Consider the following 24363-nt stretch of genomic DNA (forward strand, 5'->3'; position numbering starts at 1 on the left):
TCTAATTCGGAATGCGGATTGGCTCACGTCACGTCACGTGACCAAATCCGCCATATTCTTGCTAAAACGATGAAAAACGAGACCACAATTGTCGCCACTGTTTCGTTAGAGTCATTGTAACTGTCAGTACAGAAAAACTGTTTAATAACAGTTTTCTGTTTTATAATTGAGGACAGGAATTAATTGTTAAACTAGCCGAAAAGACGCTACACAATCTTATAATTTTTTCCCTTCACTCATAAATGGTAAGAAACAAAGAAATCTGCAAGGGGGTTATTTGTCCCAAGTTACAGGACTGTCCCAAGTTACCCGAATCTACCGGTACTTACATATTCATTTTTTTCAGAACCACAATTAAAAAAGCCCTACAGAGGTATACAAGACCTGTATGTTAGCCTGTCAGCATAGTTTCTTTATGCATTTTCTATCATTTTCTCATGGTATGGTCTCTTTATGACACAATATACAAATCTAATATATAAAATTCTCGTGTCATAGTTTTCGTTACCATACTCCTCCGAAACGGCTTGACCGATTTTGATGAAATTTTTTGTGCTTATCCGGTATCTATGAGAATCGGCCAACATCTATTTTTCATCCCCCTAAATGTTAGGGGTAGTCCACCCCTAAATTTTTTTTTGTATTTTTTAGACAAAATTTTTAATTTCTATTTTTTTATGATACAACATACAAAAATACATACAATCCTCAATTTTCACCCTTCTACGATCAACCCTTATTTTTCAATAGCCATTTTAGTAATTTAATCATTAGGAAATTATTTATATGGCAAAACAACGTTTGCCGGGTCAGCTATCTATGAGAATCGGCCAACATCTATTTTCATCCCCCTAAATGTTAGGGGTAGTCCACCCCTAAATTTTTTTTTATTTTTTAGACAAAATTTTTAATTTCTATTTTTTTATGATACAACATGGAAATTATTTATATGGCAAAACAACGTTTGCTGGGTCAGCTAGTTGATTAATGAATAAACGAAACACAACAGGTTTCATAAAACTTGGACTTTCCAAACGGCAATTTGACAGTCAATCTATTCCTAAATCGAAATCAATAAAACCTTTGCGTTTCTGAATATGAGCCGGTTAGAGGAAGAGTGGTATAAGTCGCAAATTCCAATTTTTGAGTTATACCGATATTTGGGTACCAAAGGTTGCATATTATTCTTCTTAATAGTGTTATGAGTCAAATCGTCGTTTTGACCGAGTTATACCCGTTTAATGTTTTTCCTCTCAACGAAATTTTCCATACCTATCAATGCGGTTTTTCAATCAATTGAAACGTAAAACCTTCATTTCCAACATTTCACTTAATTGTAGTTAGATCACTTTTCCTCTGAGCCACTCATATATTGAAGGAGAAGCAATTGAGAATTTTTGAAAAGACGTATTAAAGTCTTAAATTCCCCTAAATGGGCCCTTCCTGGAAGGGATGCTTCCTGCATACAACAATAATTTACTTAGATGAACAGTTCTCAATTGACTTGCAAAGGTAGGTAAAATGTTCACTGCACATGTTGTGGTCAGTAGTGTTTGCAGGCCTTTACGCCTGAAAATTTTATCCATTTCAGAACGCTGAGAATAAAAATCAATGAATGACCGAGTCGCATGTTATCAGTTTCAATACTTACATTTCCATTTTCCCTAGTAAAGTAAAAAACTTAATTTCGGAAAATCCATTTTATTTGATCCACAGTTCTTCACCATGCAATGATTTTCAAACGATATTTAAAGGTTTTCACCAAGAAATTAGACACAAAAATTCAATAATCAGCCACTTGAACGAGCTAGATAAACAAAAAGCGGTACGAGAATCAAAACATTCAAAACCTCTTTGATCAAAATGGCCATCTGAAATCTTACAAAATTTTATGTTCCCAATCATGCGGGATGATTATTATTCATATTTCATTGATTGATTAATTGTTGCAACTTCAGTAATTTACAAAGTTAAATTTGAAGATTCATCAATATATCAATATGTATTACTTTTAATGGATTTTCTTCCCCAACATCTGAAACAAAAGGAAAACAAAATTGTGGTTGGATAAAAATTGCTGCTTGCTCTCCTTTGTAGAAGTTATAAAATTATGGAAAATATTCTTTTAAACGATATTGTGTAACAAATATATAATATTATGATAATAATTATGAATTGAATAATTGTGTATAAAGTTTCAAAGCCTCGATCAGACTCCTTTCATCAGACAATGACGAGAAAATCTTCTCTTGATTTGTTTGTGTTAAATGCAGGAGGGATTTGAGCAAAAATTCACCTCTTCAAGATAAATACATGCTCTTCTTAAATTATTTCTCAATCTATAATGGGGAATTCTCCTCAATTTGGGTTATCACTGCATATGCAAGTTTAAATTGAATAATTATGAGTTTCATTCATGATTTTTTCAAATGCACCGCGGAAACTATTCAAAATCATTCTTCAAATATGGGGTTTTAAAATTTAAATCGCTTGGTTCCGAGTTTACGATTTGGCAACAGCGTCTACCAGACAATGAAAAGAACAATGTCCGATCAGCTTGTTTATAAAATAACAGCTGTTTATTTACTGGCGCCTACTTACTGGCGAGCTTCAACTACAACCGGCCATAAAAATCCCATAAAATTTTACGACCTTCCTTGTTCGTCGCAGACTTCATAGACAGCCATCTTTGTCTATCTCATCAAGATAATGTATTTGTTGTCCCTTATTATCAAGGCATATTTCAGTCGATGTTGCCAACTTGTGCAATCGACATGAAATACTTTAAATTTCAAATAGGTACCCATTTTATTTTTCATTTTTAAGTGCTTAAAATAATTTTTTTTGGGAAACGGTTGAAATGGTTATTTCAAAATGTGACGTTTCAAGATATGTCATAAAAAATACGTCATTTTCGTCAGAAGGAGTATTCCCTATTAACAAGTCAGTGTAAGTCCAAATGAGTATTGAGGTAATAAGAAATCAAAACTTTCCTGAGTAGTGTAGTGTTTCTTCTTTAACTCATTTCCCAATAATGTATGGGGAGAAAGAACAAAATTCTTAAACATTGTAATTAAAATTTGAAGAAAGAAAAATTGTTTAGGAAATATGTTAATTACTAGTCATTGTTTTTCATCAACAAAATCAGTGAAGCTTGCAGATTTGTAATACAAAGGGTTGGACTTATACTGCCTTGCTAACAAGAAAGGTCCTATCTACAAAATGTGATGAATATAATATAACATAATAAAAAATCTACTGACTGGAAAGAGATGAAACAAAATTATGTTTTGCAATCAAGTTTTATTCTTCGACATAATATAAAAAATAAAACATGAAGAGTTTGTTAAAAAACTATGTGTTATGCAATGAAAAAAAAACAAAAACCCCGGGTTTTCTCAAAACCTTAATTTTGCAGGTAGGACCTTTCATGTTAGGACGGCAGTATAGGGATAGGAGTGTAGAACTAAATTCATAAAACAAGTAGGTATTTTATTTTCAACAGTAAACATTCAATATCAGGTCAGCAACTTTGCTTTCAGTACTTTTCAGTTAATTTTGGAAGACCCAACATGACATCAAGGTTTTGGTTGGCTTCTTTTGTACATATCAGCTCCAACAATACCTCCTCAACATTCCAGGTCTAACTGAAAATATTTTAATATATGGAAATATGTTATTGGGAGCTTTCGACCAATTACCTTTATTTTTGAATTTAGGTGCCAATGTCCTATCATCTATATGTTTTCTTTCCCCATTGGGATTGACACCTGTTTGTTTGGTAAATTATTGTACTTATTTTGAGCCGAGAATTTGTCCTGGGTGCTGCTGAACATTTTCCATTTCATGTAGCATAATTTCTGGTTTTTGTTGAACTCTTTCAGTTCTGCTGGGAAATATGAGTAATTCAAAAAAAAACATTACAGGTGATGAATTAGAACTGCTTACATGACAACTTTCGACAAATAATAAATTCGAAATTAAAATTCCACGAGGGTTTCATTACGGAAACGACCAATGTCTAGTCTAGGTTACAATCGATGAATATACATATTTGTTTTTGACATTCAAAATCAACTGATCCTTTATTATTATGATTATGTTCAATTATGCATTTTTATTGCTCACCAGCGCCACCTGGCCCATTTCAAGTTTTTCGCGGACACTTTTTCGCCCAAAAAGCCTTGAAATTTGTTCACCTCTCTACCCTCCATATTCATGCTCTAGTGGAAGTATATGGGATGGCCATGAAATTTCGAAGAAATGCGTTATAATAACAGCAGGCATTCAAACTTGTTTGCAGAATTTCAATATCCCATGTGGTTCTAGATTAAGTAACCAACGGTATGTTGAAATAAACTCGAAATATTGCAGCGTCCGTCGTAGGAGGTCTATAATTCTGTTGTAAATATCTGCTATGAAACCGCTCTGTTCATGAAACAAAATGTATCTCTCGAAGGGTAGAGCTCTGTGTTTTCAGGATTAAAAAAATCAGGCGATATCAAAAGTCAAAAGTTGGTTCGTAATCCATATTGAATAATAAAAAAAATCAGCATAAAGTTTTGATATATTGAGATTATACGTACTAAAATAGACTTTTTACAATCAAGGCTCTTCTAGCTGAACTAGAAGTGTGTGCTCCATCCCCACAAATTAACCTCTACCAGAACTGTGTTGGCTTTTCCCAATTTTCACCCTCACATCGAACCCGTTGGAAAAACGCAAAAAATCGAATTTTCTGCAACGAAAATATATCAGTTGATAAAAATCACTGAAAATATAGATTTCCATGCGTTAAATGAGCAGTAATTTTTGCTGTTTCAGTTATTTCTATCTGAATCGTAAGAACACAAAAATTTATATCTTACATAAAAAAAATTACTGCTCATTATGTTAATCAATACATCTTTGTTGCATAAAAAAACGAAAAATCTGTTTATTGCGTTTTTCTCGGTGGGTTCGAGATTAGGTTGGAAAATAATGAATGAAAGAGCTTTCGATGTATAGAGGGTGAGTCTTTGACTCGTATAAATATGTTAGCAGTAGATTCTTGAGGTCAAATGAAACACTTTTTTCCTTCACCATTTTTTTCGAATCGGCACGGTTTAAAACCATAAAAAATGTCTCACAAACATTGTGTCTTCGAACACAAGATATCACCCACTTCTTCCAGAATTCTCATTATGACATTTACGTACCATAAAAATACCAAAAATTCCAAAGAACCCAACTCTTGAAACTAAGTTGGGCGCCATCGAAGGAATATTTGAACGTTTAGTAAAATAAAAGTATTTTTCATATGTTCTCGTATAATTGTTTTCGATTTTTTTTGTTCAAAAATAAAAAATTTCTCTGATATTCGGAAAATTATGTATTTTGGCTAAATGCAACTCTGTTTGAAAGATCCACAGATGTGTAGTGTCATAGATTTAGCTTGTTATTCTGATGAGGTGGCATAGCTCATTATGAAAACTTTAAATGGCTATATCTTTTAATCGGGGCTGAATCGGAAAAAATGGTAAAGGAAAAACTCGTACAAATATTTCATCAGTAGATTCTTGAAATCGAAAGAAATACTTTTTTCCTATTTTTTCCGATTCGGCCCTTATAAAAAGATGAAGCCATTTAAAGTTTTCATAATGAGCCCTGCCACCCCTGGAGAATAAAAGTTACCTCCAGAATAACTTGCTAAATTGGATCTTTTAAACAGAAATGTATTCAGCCAAAGTTCTCAATTTTTCAAATGTCACAGATATTTTCAATTTTTGAACATTAAATTACTTGAAAACGGCGAATTATACGAGAAAATATGAAGAATAATTTTTTTTTACAAAGCATTCAAATACTCATCAGATATCGTCCAAATTAGTTTCAACCGTTGGGTTCTTTGGTTTTTTGGTAGTTTCATGGTAAGTAATGGTCATAATAAGAAAACTGAAAGACGTGAGTGATATCTCGTGTTCGAAAAAAAATCATCAAATAATTGAAAAACTATATTTCGAAATTCATTCCATTCGATGAAACCGTTCGTGAGATAGGAGTAAAAATTTTTTTGGGTTTCTCAGCAACTTGTATCTTTCAAACCAAGCCGATTCGGAAAAAATGATAAGGGAAAAAAGTGTTTCTTTTGACCTCAAGAAACTACTGTTTAAATATTTGTACGAGTCAAAGACTCACCCTGTATTTCAACCGCGAAAAATCATTTTCACCACTAAAAACAACAATGTTATACACTTCGGTTGATTTTGCCATAAACTCAATTTGTTTAACCTATGCTGCCTAACAAATAATACCGAAAATATATGAATGAATAATTGATTGTAACGTTTTGTATCCTATATTAGATTTCTTCATTGGTATACATATACTAATTTCGTGAGCACCAAGTGGGAGAGGTAAAAGGAGAAAAATTAGCTATCTGTGAGTGAACCGCTGCATCTCGAGGGCGGCGCGAATTGCCAAACGAAATACGAATAACCGTCATGCTTCAGGAATTCTTGTCATATGGAATTCTTTAAGAATCACAAGAATACAGGTCACTTTATATAAAATTGTTAAAATTCAACCTCTCGTCACAACTTCAGGAAAATATCACCTAACGTAACCTAACGACAAGTATGTCCTCTCCCAAAGTTGAAATATCTGTTCCATTTTAATGACGTCTTATTGCCAACATGTACCGCCAATCTATTTCCATGAAATTTTAATGGAATTTCGAATCAAAAAAAAATATATCATTTGGATAATAACTGTTATCTGCTATGCCAAATCTGATATTTAACGAGCTCTTCGGAACAATTATTAATGAACCTCGTTTATCCAATCGATTCACCAGCAAGAAAATGTCAGCAGAATGGAAAAACAGGTCACCCTGATCACGATTGGAATTGTTCCCCAGTTTCTTTATCAACAGGAACGAGACAGTGAAACCCGGAAACCACTTGCCCAAATCGATAATTTGAATAAATATTAATTTTATATCGGTTCAACGCATACCTTTATCGCACGCCAAGTTATAGTTAGTTCCTCTTCAAAAAGTACTCTTTCAGAATGCACTACTTGATATAGAATAGAGGCATAGAGCGCCATTCTTTTATCTTGTAGAATATGGAATAAATTCAATAGAAATCCAGCAGTTTGTGCTTCCAGTTTAGATTTTGTATACGAAAGAGTAAAATACACAAGCTATTCCAAGAAAAAAGTTTGACCCCATTGATATTACCTTCAAAACATCCCTTCAAAAAGAAATTAAAAAGAACAGATAATTTTACGTAAGGGAAGAACTAACATGAATAATGCTGAATAGAGCAATTTTTATGAAAAAACAAACGTTAGAAATTAAATATTTTATGGAATGCATATCAATAATCTGACAATAACAAACCTAATTAAATACATGCTTTTCGATCGAATGAGCTTTTAATACGCCTGTTCACTTGAAGGTTGATAACTTAAATATTTCATGAGAGCGGTAAAATAGTTTATGTTGATGTTTTCTACCTGAAGACCGTAGCACTGAGAGGTGAAAAAAATTCTTTTCTGATTGCAAATTCTTCCAAATAAGAACACATATTTTCCATTTCATTTTTGAATTCTGCATCGACTTGTGGGTATGTTTTGTCCCTCGTATATCTTGTGTCTTGTACCTCATATAAACAGTTGTTATTAGGGAATTTACGATTGAGTGTAATAATGCATACTGCATTTCACAGAGATAACAGGAAAAAACGTTCAATTAAATACAAAAAATGTTCCCCACCTGACAATAAATCACCTTCGCAGCTTCAATGATTGATATTAAGGGTTGACAACCGAATAATCAGATTATACCTACTAAAAATTTCCTTCAAAATATTCGAGTTTCACCCAAGAAATAATAAATCGGTAAACCTTTCACTGCATCATTCATTACCTGAATCAATACTGATGTACACAAATAATATAGGTAGCATAATATTCAGGGTGCCTCACTATGGATGGCCTAATCCAAATACACCCTGTATTTGAATGTGAGGCTTTTTTTTCAACAGAAGATTGAACTGGTCAAAATGACAAAGTTGAAAACAAATTGAAAATGATTACTGAAATAGATCCTAATACGACCCTAGACCGTTTGTTAGCTGAACTATCGTAAAGCAGTGGGAAAAAACTTATCTCCTGATTCGACCATGTGGTTTCGTTTAGGATATTGGCTCGTTCGATATTTACGTGGTAATGAAAATGGAAACTTAGGATTGCCGAATTTATCTCATTATTTTTAGTAACATACAAGATTTTATGAAATGGCTCATTTCGATACCAACTGACAGAAGAGACTTAGGACACAAGGTTAAAAAATAGAATAATACTTCAAAATCTCCCCAATCAAATTCGTCTAAATTATTCACGAATTTTTTCACAATGGGCATCAAAATCTTCTTGTTCGAACATTCCAACAATCGTCGTAAAAATGGTATGAAATATGAAATGGGGAAACATCATAGCATTTTTTCAATATAACTAACATAAGCACTGCCTCGATTTTCTACATTTTTTTTCACCCTAAATTGCACGATACAACACTTATGATTCTCTCAAAAGTGATGCATCTAATCCGATGAACTTGGTACTGAACCATTCATTGTCCATCTTGGATATTCTATATAGACAATATTCGGTTAAACGACTTATGTTGATGAGTTTTACCTTCTGTCAAAAAAAAGCCTCACCTTTGAAAACACCCTGTATAAACGTCTGATATGTGATCCACCGTCGGGCACCTTGTATAGAAGGTAAGGTACTTTGCTTTGCAGTCTTATTTTTACAAAAAGTGTGAGAAAAGCGGGAGGTGATAAGTTGTAAAATTATTTTTCAAAAATAATAACTTGATTTGTAAAATTCACAGTCGTCATTTGGAAAACAATAAATCTCGGAAAAACTACGACGGACGTTAGGGAATCGTTCCATTGAAGTGAACTTTAGCCGTAACCTAATTGCCTTAAATTGACTTGTCATTTTATCCGTCCAACCATTTTCATAAGTCATAATTTGTTCAATAATGATCGATATGAAAAGTTTGAAGTTGTTAGGGGCCCTGAAATTATTGATTAAATGTTCTAGAAGTATAAATTTATTATTATCGGAATAAATTCAGTTCTTGTTAGGCGAAGGACAGAATACAGACAATTACACAATTTCAGCCTGCTAAGTAATAAGTCCAGTAGAGATCTAAGGCTTCGTGCACACATTCATACAAATATGAGCAAGTGGACTTTAAATCGTTTGGATATAACGCGTTTAAACAGCGCCTCTCGATTGGGACTATTCGGAAAAAGCTTGTTGGCGTTGGATTCTTTTCAATCAAAGGTGTAATTAACACGAAATAAAATAAATGGGTACCTTCAGATGCGGCACAAGACTATTGTGTTCCCAGTTTTGGTAGTCGGGCGCTTTCGTAACGGACATTGAAAAAGCGTCCTAATTAATGCCGTCGCTGTTTTTTCTAAACGGGATTTTTGTAACCTATGAACTTCGTATTTGTCTTGGACTTTTCACGTTGAAAAGATATCGGGCAGATTGCTGCCGGTAGTGCCGTACAAATAGAACTTTTTTTTTTAAATATCGTTCAGAACGTAAAAAACCAGAAAGGAAGATTTTTTTCAAAATCGATGTTTCAGTATAAATGCATTTTTCATCAAATTTGATGCAAAAGGATGAATATCATATGGTGCAGAACTAACAATTTTGCTATTTTGATAACTTCTAGAACATTGTCAAAACGCACAATCGAAACATTCAGGAAATGTAACTCACAAAGCTTTTCTATACTGTCCACCACGTGCAAATAATCTCTGTCAAAAATATGTATCGTAATGAATTGTATCTAATATTTAAACAATGTTCACAGATATTCTCGAAATAGTAAAATTGTATTTTTCAATGTCTGTTCTGTATCACATGACAATTATTCTTTTGCATTAGGTACTTGAGACCATCAATCATATTTGAAGAATAGATTTCGAAAAAATTTATTTTTTGATTTTTCTCGCTCTGAACAATATTTTTCACGAATCTGGTGTGAGACACTCAGAAAGTTTGGTATCTTGACGTTTCCTTGCATATACAGGGCGTATTTGAAGGTGAGGCTTTTTTTCAACAGAAAATAGAACTGGTCAAAATGAAGCGTTTCACCAAAAATCGCCCCTATGAAACTTTCAACAGACAAAGTTGAAAAAAAATTGAAATTGATTACTGAAATATGTACCTGCTAGATCCTAATACGAACCTAGACCGTTTGTTAGCTGAATTATCGCAAAGCAGTGGGAAAAAACTCCTAATTAAAAATTCCTAATTAGACCATATGGTTTCGTTTAGTAATTGATTCGTTCGATATTTACGTGGTAATGAAAATGGAAACTCGGGATTGCCGAATTTATCTCATTATATTGAGTGCCACGATTTTATGAAATGGCTCATTTCGATACTGACCAAGAGACTTAGGACACAAGTGTAAAAAATAGAATAATACTTCAAAATCTCCCCAATCAAATTCGTCTAAATTATTCACGAATTTTTTCACAGTGGGCATCAAAATCTTGTTCGAACATTCCAACAATCGTCAATGGGATGAAATGGGGAAACATCATAGCACTTTTTCAACATAACTAACATAAGCACTTTCAAGAAACTGCCTCGATTTTATAAATATTTTTTCACCCTAAATTGCACGATACAACAATTATGATTCTCTCAAAAGTGATGCATCTAAACCGATGAACTTGGTACTGAACCATTCATTGTCCAGCCATGTGTTAAGGTTTTGTTTCGTTTTTGCGAAGCCAGAGTCACCTTCCACAGTCCCGTACTTGAAATTCAATGAAATTTTGTCGAACTTCTAGGGGTTGTATCTCAGCCATCTGGGATATTTTATATAGACAATTTTTGGTTAAACGTTCTACCTTCTTTAAAAAAAGCCTTATCTTTGAAAACACTGTATATGCTGAATTGTTCAATGTTTGTGAGAAATAACCTGGTTGGCTTCAAGAAATGCTCAGATTTCCACAATTATAATACTCGGCATCAAAATATTATTTGTGTACCCAAACACAGAACACAGTCCAAATATGAGTCATCACCAAAAATGTCTGGTATAAAATTTTACAATCATCTACCTGATAGATCCAAATTACTAAATGATAAACAGTTCAAAAGAGAAATAAAAACTCTGTTCACTCACAGATGTTATTACAGTACCTACTAATGAATTTATTGCCAGCTCATTATGTTAGCATGTTTATGTGGTTGAAATTTACTTCTGATATTGTTTCAATTGTATTATTCCCTTTCCTTTGGTGTCCTATACAACATTGTACTGTCTAAAAGGATGAAAAAAGTGTATTGTATTTTGTATAAACTCAGTATAAGCAACAAATTTCAATCAGATATTTGTAGAATCGAAGAAAATGCAGCTGTTACAAACCCGAATCCTACACCAATAACAGTTTCTTTCTTAATTCAACGAAAAGCTTAATAACTGCTGAAAAATAATTATCATCCCACAAATGTATGCAAGTGAAGCAGTTAATGAAGCATATCTTGAATGAATCGTAAATGGGAATAGAACTATAACCCATACTCCGCGTAACAATGCAGCATTTTATCTGTTATTCATTCGACTCACAACAACGTAAAATAATATGAATTCCTCGGTGAATCATCGTAATCGGAGACGAAAATCATCCGTTCTATCACTCATTTCCACTAACGCCGGCTTCTTGGGTCATTTATCGATATGCAGGTTCCCATCGGAATGATACTGCTGCTTATCGTGGAGATAAGTGTCACCTACCGAAATATGAAAATTTTAGTATGAATGAGTATTTGCAAGTGATGAAATGACAACAGTGGAACAGTTCTCTACCATGTGTAGCGAACAGGAAAAAAGAATCTCAAATGATATAGAACTGTGAGTTATGTTGAAATGGTTTCATAATTCCCGTACGGAAACAATTTCCTATTTATTTTCATGATTAAATGATTGAAATTGAAAGCTAGATCGAAAACAACATCTTCTGCCGTCAAGAATTTATTCTCTAGTACCAAAAATGTGAAACAGAAGAGTGTATAAATTGTTCAGTTTCCGAAATCAATCTTAGTATCAGTGATATTCCCTTCCAGGAGGCTGGGAATAAGGCATTAAAGAAAACTCTAGGTTTCGCTCTGGTTATCCTGAATTCAAGTTCATATTATTTGAGATATTAGGAAGTGGAACTCTTGACCTATAGATAATATGTATCTATAGAAAAAAGTATATAAGTACAGTTGTAACGAATAATGCTATTTATAAGTACCTATCTCTCAAAATACAGGCAATATTCAAATAGAACCTACTAAAGCTCGTCAAAAAAATCACCCTCGCTGATAGTCCTCAAAATTAGTGAATTATTCTAATAGCTATTCTCCATTTACTTTTATTTTAGCAGTCGGTTGCCCATGGAAATTTGACACATTTCACTCTATAGTACGAAAATGTGGGGTTATGACGCTTGTCAAAACATTTTTTGGTTTTAAATCAACGCTATGTTGCCCGTTCTACGTAAAAGTTTCTGTTATTACGTATTTTTATCACAATATCGAATCTTTTGGGAAAATATGTGACGAACATAATTGAAGTTTATTCAAACTGATTGAAGGCATACCAAATCCAGTTATTTGAGGGGAAATACAAGAGATCAGTATAATATCATAAAATGCACTAGCTTGAGGAGAGTTAATGTTCGTTATCTTCTTTGGCTAAAGTTTGATTACGTTACATCAGTTGAAGATTTCAAAAATATTAAGTCGAAGATGAAATGCATATGTTGCAGTGGTTAGGAATGGGTATCTCCCGAAGGAATTAACAGATAGATAGAAGAATGTTAAATTCTTCAACAAAAGTCATCTTGCATCAATATAAGTAAAAGGAATTAAAGGAAGTTTCAATCAAGATGAACTTCACCTTTGAACAAAAATTTCTCATGAATAAACAATTAGCAGGACAACTGGCGCGTATTTGTGGCTGTTCATCTCAATACATTGAAATAATAATAATAATTAGGTATTTATTGGTACCTTCAGACATTTACAATGTAAAGGACAAGTCAAATGAAAAATAGAAAAATCAATTTTCTGGAACTTATTCTACGATGACATTCATCGAAAATCCTGTATTAAACTTTTCGCATTAATTCACTCAAACAGAAAATTCTCAAATGCCACCACTTTTTTGGGTCTCCCAAAAGAAGGAAATTCTTTGTCATTCTCTTCATTCACAATCTTTCTGATTGTGGAAATATTCAGCTGAAATAGAAGTCGTTTAGATTCAGATGAATCATTATATAAATTCTCTATTCTCTTACATTGAATATGTTCGCTACGGTATGACGTATTGTGCATTTTAGAATATCAGGGTATAACTATTTGAATGAGCGAACCTGAATTCTGAATAGCACTTCCTGAAACCCTGTCTCTTTTTTCAATCACTTTCGGTATTTTCGTAATACTAATTGATTTAAGTTGTGGCGACGGCGTTATGACATTAACGACATTTCAGGAGTGCCAACCTTACTGCGTTCTAGTTACAAAAATTTGAGAAAATCATTTCATGGCCAACCGACTGCTAAAATAAATGTGAATGCAGTATAGAAATAGAATTTCTAGCTATTAAAATACATAACAGTGGACCAAAAATTTTTGCGATTTTTCATGTACTGTTTCTCAATTAATTTGAAAAAAGGTGGTTTCAAGGGGGTTTTCTATATTTTTTTGTTTTAAGCCCTTTATGTTGGTAAAATTTATGTTTCGATTTTTCCTAAATCATTTCGTTCAAATTTGCAAGGATAATTGTATTTGAGCCAAGATATTAATTATGCTTGGCACTAGAGACTATACAGGTTTTTGACTGGTACAAATAATTGAATAAACATTATTATAATATTTTAACCTTAGATTCTTGAGGTCAAAAGAAACACTTTTTTTCTTATACCATTTTTTCGATTCGGCCCTGATGAAAAGTTTTCATAATAAGCTGTCCTACTTCTGGAAAAACAAAATTACCTGAATAACTAGATAAATCTGTGACATCTCTGGATCTTTTGAGTTACATTCGGCCAAAGTACCCCATTTTTTGAATTTACCAGATATTTTTCATTTTTGAACAAATTACTTAAAACGGCTCATTATAGGAGAAAATATGAAGAATATTTTTATTTTACAAAACTTCCAATGGATATTGGAATAGTTTCCATCTTAATTTCAAGAGTTGGGAATTTTTGGTAGTTTTATGGCACCTAATGGTCATAATGTGAAAACTGGAAGACGTGGGTGATATCTTATTATGTTTCTGAGTTGAAACTAAAAATAACATTTTTTTGTTTTTTTTCAACAGCCTGTATCTTTTAAACCGGGCCGATTCGGAAAAAATGTTAAAGGAAAACAAGATATCACCCACTTCTTCCAGTTTTCTCATTATGACATTTACATACCATAAAAATACCAAAAATTCAAAGAACCCAACTTTTGAAACTAAGTTGGACGCTATTGAAGAAATATTTGAACGTTTTGTAAAATGGAAGTATTCTTCATATGTTTGGTATTTCTGTGGTACGTAATGGTCATGATGGGAAAACTGAAAGACGTGGGTGATATCTTGTGCTCGAAAAAAATTAATCAAATAATTGGAAAACTATATTTCGAAATTCATTTCATTCGATGAAACCGTTCGTGAAATAGAAGTAAAAATAAAAAATTTTTATGGCCCTTTTAAACCGAGCCGATTCGGAAAAAATTATAGGGGAAAAAAGTTTTTTTTTGATCTCGAGAATCTACTGCTAAAATATTTGTACTATTCAAAGACTCACCCTGTATGGGCACGATAAGGATATTCATAATTCAATGTTACTTAGTTTATATTCACAACATTCAACGATGTTATGAATTGTTAACAAAAATATCTTGAGGAAAGATTAATATAAAAAGATCATCCTTGTTCGCTTCTAGAATTAAAAATGAAAAAACTATATATAGTATGGAACTATCTGTAATTCCATTATTCAGAAAACTTCGATATATTGGTTTCCAATAACAATAATCAATCCAGTAGTAAATAATCCTAGATCAGATAAATTTCAAATCAAACAATCTTGAGTTCGTTATGTTTGGTGTGAAATAGTGTTTTCATCATACCAGCGATATGTACACAAAATTTCATTCATCTTGATTGAATAACCAAGCAACACCTAAATAAACTTAACTTTATCAAATACTCAAGTGAACATCAACAAATAATTTAAGTAAACACTGTTCAACTCTATTTACATTCCTTAGAAATGGAACAATTCTACCGGTCGATTTTAGAGAGCCCGATCAGTCCTTTGACAAAAAAAGATAAGATTTCGATGAATTATTTATTTATGCCGCTCACTGGTTTTTTTTTTGGTTGCGCCTTATTATTGCAAATTGTGTTGGGGTGAATGATTCAACAATAGAAATAAATTAATTTTTTTATTCTTACATAATATGATAAACGAAGTGAGCTTCAATAAAATATAACGTGCTCTCAACAAAGCCAACTGTATATTCTGCAATATTATTATCAATCACAGAATTTCAATGATTACCATGATTTTAGGAAAGTAACGTGCGTTCAAAAAAATTCGTCGTCAAGTAGGCTATGGAATTTTAAATGCCGATATTGCGTATCTAAACGTAGTTCTTAGCTTGTGCTCTATTATTATTACAGGTTAGCTGTCAAGTTAGCGTTTTGGATTGTTGTTAAATTAAAATTATCAACAAATAATAAAGATGGTTTTTACCGACGTACAAAAAGCATTCATTATTGAATCCTACTTCAGAAATGGGGAGAAAATAGAAGGCGAGTGGAAATATTCTGTTGAGAAATGTCTTAGCGACTTCAGGATCGAGTATCCCAACGTTGCTGTAGATTACCAATCTTTCCAGAGTACTGTTTCGCGATGTGTGAGCGTTTTTCGTGAAACAGGTAGCGTTCAAAGAAAAAAAGGAAGTGGTCGACCAAAGAATAGAACACCCGAGTTAATCGAAAATGTTGAGAATGTGATGACAGAAGCTCCACGAACCTCTATTCGGGTTTTATCTCAACTAGCTGGAGTCTCTGTTGGTACATGTCACACAATTTTGAAAGAAGACATCAATTTGTATCCTTATAGATTGACATGTTATCAGAAGATTGAAGATGTTGATTACCCTCGTAGAATGGCCTTCTGTCAGTGGTTTCTAAACGAATTCATCGATAACCTGAATAAAGTTTTCTTCTCCGACGAAGCCTGGTTTCATCTTTCTGGATATGTCAACTCCCAAAATATGAGAATGTGGAGCAGCAAAAACCGGAAAATTTTTACATTGAGACACCACTTCGTTCTCAAAAAATTTGAGTTTGGTGTGCTATCAGTCAGAGAAGAATTGTTGGACCTATTTTCTTTGACGGAACTTTAACAGCAGAACGCTATAAAGAGGATATTATCATGCCTTTTATAGCTGAATTAAATTTCGAAGAATGGTCATATAGTTATTTTCAACAAGATGGAGCCAGAGCACACACAGCTGTAGAAACATTGGCTACACTAAGGAATATTTTTCAGGATCGAATCATTAGCCTCAATACTGAAAATGAATTTCCTCCAAGATCGTGTGATCTTACACCATGTGATTTCTTCTTATGGCCTCATTTGAAGAATTATATCTTCCAATCACCTATTTCTAATCTGGACGAATTCAAGACTAGGATCATTGAAAAAATTCATCTAATTAACGATGATCCTTTTATATTGAATAATGTCTTTGAATCTCTCAAAAGAAGATGTGAGAAGTGTTTGGAGCAAAGAGGAGGACATTTCCAACAGCTACTTTAATTATATAGAACTCTTAAACGTGAAACTCATTGTAATGAAAATCCTATAATTCAGTTTCTTCAGTTATGGCAGAGACTGCCTCTGGTTATGGATTTTCACTGTCAGCGTCAATTCAATATTTTATTCATTGAGAAATAAACATATTCTGAGGTTCTTAGTGTGATTTATTTCTATTACCTACTGTAATAGGTATAACCTTTTCACATAATTGTAAGTACAAAAACCATAATACTCGATTCGTTCAAGATTCATGTCTTTGACTTATGAACTCAGGTTAATTTTTCCAATCGCCTCAGATCAGATTATTTGGATTCTTGTAATCTAATTCAATGAAAAAATGCTAATAAATCATTATTGAATGTGCAAGTAATTTTTTCTGAGAAATTGCCTTTTCATACAAAATTACGATAAATAGGTTAATGTCATCAATGTTTACATTTGGCTGTGATGACTGATGAGTGTAATGTAAGGAAAGAATTACGTTCAGTCACAGAAAATCAACCTACAAAATTCCATAGCCTACTTGACGACGAATTTTTTTGAACACACGTTACATGTATCTTGAAAATTGGAATTCCCGGTGAAGCTAGTATATACTTGGTTAGTCAGACATGAGCTACAAAAGAACTACGACAACTATGAGAGTTGTGTTCCTACTTGACTATAGAGAAAAACGGAGGAACATTGCCTCACTCAAGATTTCTTTTTGAAATATAGCATTTTGTTTTCCATCCAATATAAAAATTTGCCAAATACATTAGTGATTCGGAGTGAAAACCCTTAAAAGTTTTGGAAGATGCAGAATCCTCCCAGATTAAATTTCAATCGATATCCACACTAGTATAGTATTCATTTGTCTAATTTCTTACCGAAATTTTTTTTCAAATGGCAAATTTTTGTCGATTACTGCAATATGGCTCATTGAATGGAATGTTTTCCGCACGTTATAGGAAAATATACAGGATGAGTCTTTTACTCTTGCGAATATTTTGACAGTAGGTCAAAAAAAACACTATATACCATTTTTTCCAATTCAGTCCTGATGAAAAGATAAAAAACAAAGTTACCTTCAGAATAACTAGTTGAATTTGTGACACTACACATCTATGGATCTTTTGAACACAGTGGTATTCAGCCGAAGTACCAGCAATACTGCTAAAATATTTGTACTAGTCAAAGACTCGCCCTGTATAGCAATGGATTCATTTTGTGTACCAAGCCAAGCACTACGTTCGCAATATCATGTGTTAAACTTCATATCCCACTAGACGATGAATTTTGACGAACGCTCCATACAAAAATTATTTTCGTTTCACAAATAGAGTTCGCAAATTTTCAAAAAGTTTTTTCTCAATTTCATTCCGATACTAGATTTATTATGTAGTTTACTAGGAGGAAGTTTCTAACATCACTCTATGACATAATGATGTTATTATGACAAACCAAGATAAACAATAAGAGTTCCATTATTATGAATGCGCCATATCATCTACCGACTACAACGTATCCGTTTGCGTTGCCAATGCATATTTAGATTTTAGTCCGATTTTATCGGAGCGACAAATCCCATTTCAAAACTTAACGTGAGGTTTCGACCGCTTGGAAAGAGTATTAGTATTTTCTAATTTCAAATTCGGAAACGAAAATCCCTGTGAACTTAAAGATTCGTATTGAGTGGTTTTTTGTTAGTTTTAGTGAAAGATTCTGTTGTTATCAATGTGAGTCTACTGTAATTAGAGTATTGGATAGGTGTGGGTGTGAATAAGTTTTATATGGTGAGTTCTCCCACGAATCTATTTATGGTGTCACACTGATTTCCGAAATAGTTCTTCCTCCTTCAACTATCGATGTATGATTTATGCGGTTTCATTAGCGTCAAAATTTTTTATGGAATTTTCTATTGAAATGTTTGTTCATTTGATAACGAGGAGTTTGATAAAAGATTAATTTTAACTCATCAAAATATATTCTGCTGACGTCAAGGTAGCTCCAGACTTCACTACAATAAAAGAGCTAATGGACAATGATTCAAGCGTATGCTCGACCTCAACGCTCTCCTACAATTTTTTTTTTCATTTACGTATACAATCAATGAAGTGAAATATGCCTACTTATCAAGGATGGTCCAATTTCGATATAGGATCTCTGGAACTACTGAAATAAGAAGGGGAAGAATGGCACATCAAAACAAACTAAAAAATTCATATCGATATTTTACGTTTTAATGCTCTCTAAGGATTTAGTTATACAGGGTGTTTCATTGGGAAACGGAAATACTTTGAAGGCGTATAGAGGGTTCTGGGTATATCACATTTATTACAACCATGTATATTTCCTTTATATTTCGCACACAAATTTCTTACGCTCAAATTAATCGTTTAATATCCAAGAGGAACATTTAGGTCCGGGTTGAAAAAAATTTTTGAAAGGATTTTATCCTTGAAACAACATCCTGTATATCGAAATTCCTTTGCATATTTGAAAAGAACAGAAACAAATGAACTGAAACGATTGCTTTGCATTCTTGCATAGACAGTTTAATAGAGCAACAATTTTCAACTCGATAGTGGACTTTTAAGATACCAAAAAGTTATTATAAGATAAGTAACCCTTGACAATGAATTGTATCCATAATCGGTATATTCGTAAACACCTAGTGGGAGAGGTACGAAGGGAAAAATCAGCTGATTTAGAGGGTTGGGAAGTTTGTGAGCAAAGTGCTGCATATTTAGGGCCGCTAAACATTATTATCATTATATCAAAGTATTAAAAATAAACAGCCATAAATACGAGCCAGTTGTCTTGTTAATCGTTAATTTATGTGAAATTTTTGTTTAAAGGTGAAGTTCCACTCGCCTTGAAACTTCCTTTAGTTCTTTTGACTTCCATTGACACAAGATGATTTTTGTTGAAGAATTTAACATTCTTGTAATTATCCGTTAATCCCTTCGAGAGATACCCATTCCCAGCCACTGCATCATATGCATTTCACCTTCGGGTTGATTTTTTGAAATCTATAACTGATGTAACGTATTCAACCTTTAGCTACAGAAGGTAACCAACATTACCTCTCCTCAAGCTACTGCATATTATTTGTCAAAAATTCAATCTTCCATCATCAAACGGTTTGATCAACTCAGTATAGTTATTGTCCTCACCAGGGACTTTTCGTATTTTGGATTTTCTTATTGCCAGTTTCTGATAAAAATATTTCCGTTGGTTGATCCTTGGAACATAGATACAAGGAATGGATAATAAACATTTGTTGTTGTCCAAAGACTGGAATGAGACAATTACTTAGTGTAGCCAATCACAATTGAGATAACTGAATCTGACATCATTGTCACATCAATTTTTCGTACAAGAAGGTAGGAGATTTATAAATTTATTTATTTTACGCCACTGCCTTAGTGTCGCTCTAGACAGAGAAGCATCGAATGTTTGTACCACAACAAATACATTCGTATCACTGCTATGTTCCAAGGGTTGATCATCCTGATTCGCTTGTCTTGGTACTGGTTCCTTTCTGTCATTATCAAAAAGCTCCTCTTCAATTCGATATCATCTTTGAATGTTCAAAGGGCTTAATACTCAATGGTATTATTCAGGGTGGGTTTTCTACAGCCGTTATACAGGGTAGTTCAACACGATGGCCTATAAGGAAAGCTAATCACAATAAACTTTCTCCCCAAAATATTTTCAGACCTTTGCATCAATTTCTATTTATAACGGAAAAAGCCTAGTTTTTTTACTTCAAATGGCACACCCAGTGTATCAGAATCGTTAGATAGCTGATTCAATGGCATTTTCGAAAGTATGCCATACTCTGGGTAGGTCACACCTTTTGGAATCTTTCTGCTGATGAGGTTTTTTTCCAGAAAATCCTTACCATTTTAAATCTTCCCATTATGTAATAGTATACATGTTTACTGAAATGGACCTGAAATGAATAGGATTTCATCGAGTTGGACCAATCGAATTCATCCAAACTCGGGGTTTTCAAATTTAAACCTATATTTTTAATAGTGTCAGACGAATCTAAGTAAAAATAGAGGAGAACTGCCTAAATAAACCCTACACTGGAAATGGATACTTTCAGAGTTAACAAGTTCATCGTCTAAAACCCCAGCATGCTAATTTTCAGCTCCAAATTATGATAAGGTCTCCATAATCGTCTAATAATAGGCCACCTCGGTGAATCGCCCTGTATTTTATTTCTGTGAATGTATCCATACAAAATTTTTACATCTTCGGTACTAACTATTCTGTAGAAAATGCTCGAACAGGTCAACTTTCATTTTAAATTATTCATAAAATTGATGAGTTTGTCATGAACCCTGTATGAAGGGTGGAATGTAGTTGAGTTTTTTAAATAGAAAACCTTCCTTTTTGTGCAGAAATGTATAGCAACCTTTTGATACTGAGGATGATTTGGTGATTTTTGTTTTTTTTTTTTATAAACCTTTTTTCATCATAGGATAATGGAATTGGCTATAATGACGATTACATTGGTTAAATTAGAAAAGATCTTTTGGATTCATTGTTGTTAGTTCAAAATATGCACTTATTGCGCACCAGTTTTTCCAATGGAGTTCACTTTTAAACTTTCTAAGTTTTTCGATCGCCTTGGTGAAAACTGGAAATTCTAAGACCTTATGATATATTTCTGTTTCTTTCTTTATTTGTTTTCTAACTATTTTTTTCTTTTACAGGATGGTGATAGAGCCTAAATTTGCAGATTATGGCACTATCCATTCAATAGCAGAAGTGCCCCAGCATAACTCAGTACATGCCTTATTAGGTCCAAAAGCTGTCCTCACATCTCCCACGTCTGAAGAACCTGAAACTTCGAGCAGTTCTAAAGATATGGTACAAGGTAGGTAAATGAATCAATTTCGTAATGCAATATGCATCATATGTACAAGCGACTCCAAATTACTAAACCAACTAATTTACATTCATGATTTTCCGGCAGTTCCACAACGCTCATGATCCCTATAATTATTTTCTGACGTTTAACCAACGCAATTTCTTCATATAATGAGTTATGGAAAACTCGATTAACCCGCGAGCGTGTGGTATTGTAATTAGTTCACCGATTCATTTATTCACCCTTCTTTTTACCCTAGACCTAGACTTTGGAGGAAACCTTGATTTTTCTTTTGAGTGTTTGCTCTCAGAAAGTTCATTCGTATCAGGAGTGAAAACCGCTCAAACTGAAGTGGATAATAATAAAGTGCATATCAAGGTGTATTTAAAGGTGGGGCTTTTTTTTTCAAAAGAAGGTAGAACTGGTCAAAATGAAGCGTCTCACCAAAAATCACCTATACAAAACTTTCAAAATGACAAAATTGAAGATTATTACTGAAATAGATCCTAATACTACCCTAGACCGTTTGTTAGCTGAATTATAGCAAAGCAATGGAAAAAACTTATCGATTCGATCATGTGGTTTCGTTTAGGATATTGGCTCGTTCGATATTTACGTGGTAATGAAAATGGAAACTTAAGATTGCCGAATTTTTCTCATCATTTTTTAGTAACTTAAACGATTTTATGAAATGGCTCAATTCGATACCAACTGACGGAAGAGACTTAGGACACAAGTGTAGAAAAAAGAATATTACTTCAAAATCTCACCAATAAAATTCTCCTAAATTATTCACAATTCATGAAATGGGGAAACATCATAGCACTTTTTCAACATAACTAACATAAGCATTTTCAAGAAACCGCCTCGACTTTCTACATTTTTTCACCCTAAATTGCACGCAACAATTATGATTCTCTCAAAAGTGATCTGCTGCATCTAATCCGATGAACTTGGTACTGAACCATTCATTGTCCAGCCATATGTTTATGTATTGTTCTGTTTTTGCGATGCCGGAGTCACCTTCCACAGTCCCGCTGTACTTGATATTCAATGAAATTTTCTCAGATATTTGATATAGACAATTTTTGGTGAAAAGACTTATTTTGATGAGTTCTACCTTCTGTCAAAAAAAACCTCACCTTTGAAAACACCCTGTATAGAAAGTTCAACTTTCAGATCTTCATTCATGAGAACTTTTCGAAATCGTCAAAATCTCATTTTTTTGCTAATATCTCAAAAACGAAGGATCGTAGGAGGCTACGGTTTTCACCATTCTTTGTTTCTCTGAAAAAGAGCTAGGAAATGTGTCATCGGTTTGGCTCTAGCTCTTCCTGTTTCTGGTTTCTGAGATCCCTTCACTGGACATCGAATTTGGGGCAGCCTGTATAGCAATAATGGATATTTGATTCAAGTTCAAAAAAATAAGTGTTCCCCTGAATATGTTTTGAGCAGTGTGTAAAACCATTCCACATCGCCTCTTTTCATTTATATCACAGTTCAAACCAATCTCTTCCTCAATTTTCAAAGTCCAAATTTGTCTCCCTTACGGCCCGCCAATGGATTTTATCGATTAGTTGTCATCAAATGCCTTTGAAGGAATATAGAAAACCATATCCCATCGTGAGCCATCGCCTATTTTCATTTTTATCACAGTTCTAAGAACTTGCAAACTAACTTACTTGAACTTGAGCTAGACGGTAAAAAGTGTTTCTCGTTCTCTTTTGCAGCGAATGTGCATTGGCACTCACACAAAATGAACTCAAATTATCACATTGATATTATAAATAAATCTCAAGTCGAAGTTTCTTGATATAAGGATTTATCTAACCATAACCATTGTTTATGAATTCTTTTTTTTTTTGGGGTACTCTGTAGTTTTATATCTGTGCCCACGTCTCATCGTCTTTGATGTTGTCATTTTACGTCACTTTCAAATATTGGTCTAGTTATTTTGTACTTCATTTTCGTTATATTCATATTAATCTTGGAAAATATTTTAGTTAAATTTCAATTGTATTTGTCCTTAGGTGAATTAATTCATGGAATCATTGTCAAGAATACTCTATGAGAAAAATATACCCTTGCTTAAAATATGTATCATTTGTACATATAGCACAAAGATCTGATTCAGGTAACGAAAGTTTTCAGGAGTTGGAATACAAAATATGATCTGAAAATTGTAAATCCTTCAAAGAAACATTATTATTACCTGTGCAAAGATCTATGAAGAAAACCTTAGAACTCTTATCGAGAATGTTTGTTTAACATTATTCTAATGATCACTAATGGATGCCGTTCGGTTAATTAGGATGAATGTGAACAAATCATGTCCAGTTCCAAAATTAACTCACAGAGACATGTGAGTTTTTATTTTTATATTTTTTTCATATTTTCCTGCCTCCAACTCCTCGCAGACGTTTTAATACCTTAAAAGTTATACTCCTGAAGAAAAAACAGACAAGCATTTTTTTTACAAATTCTATAATATTTTTATGTTTTTGCTTATATATTTCCTTTTTTCTTTCTAGTGGCATTTTAGTCTTGAAGGGGAAGACACATTCAATAAAATATATTCTTAACTGGTCA

General features: G+C 33.2%; 1 protein-coding gene across 8 annotated transcripts in view; it reads left to right on the top strand.

Annotated features, from left to right (window-relative positions):
* LOC123307809 (phosphatidylcholine:ceramide cholinephosphotransferase 2-like) overlaps positions 1-24363 on the top strand; it is a 98093-nt gene that overhangs the window by 66649 nt on the left and 7081 nt on the right. For 6 of the 8 annotated variants that reach the window (XM_044890254.1, XM_044890277.1, XM_044890284.1 and 3 more), the window contains one exon: positions 21617-21780. In XM_044890254.1, the coding sequence (XP_044746189.1) occupies positions 21617-21780 (164 nt within the window). Of the gene's footprint in view, positions 1-11802; positions 11945-18541; positions 18680-21616; positions 21781-24363 lie in introns of those variants that run through there. The other 2 variants (XM_044890270.1, XM_044890307.1) reach the window with 2 other exon arrangements.

The sequence above is a fragment of the Coccinella septempunctata genome, chromosome 1 (genome assembly GCF_907165205.1).
Source record: "Coccinella septempunctata chromosome 1, icCocSept1.1, whole genome shotgun sequence".
Classification (NCBI taxonomy): domain Eukaryota; kingdom Metazoa; phylum Arthropoda; class Insecta; order Coleoptera; family Coccinellidae; genus Coccinella; species Coccinella septempunctata.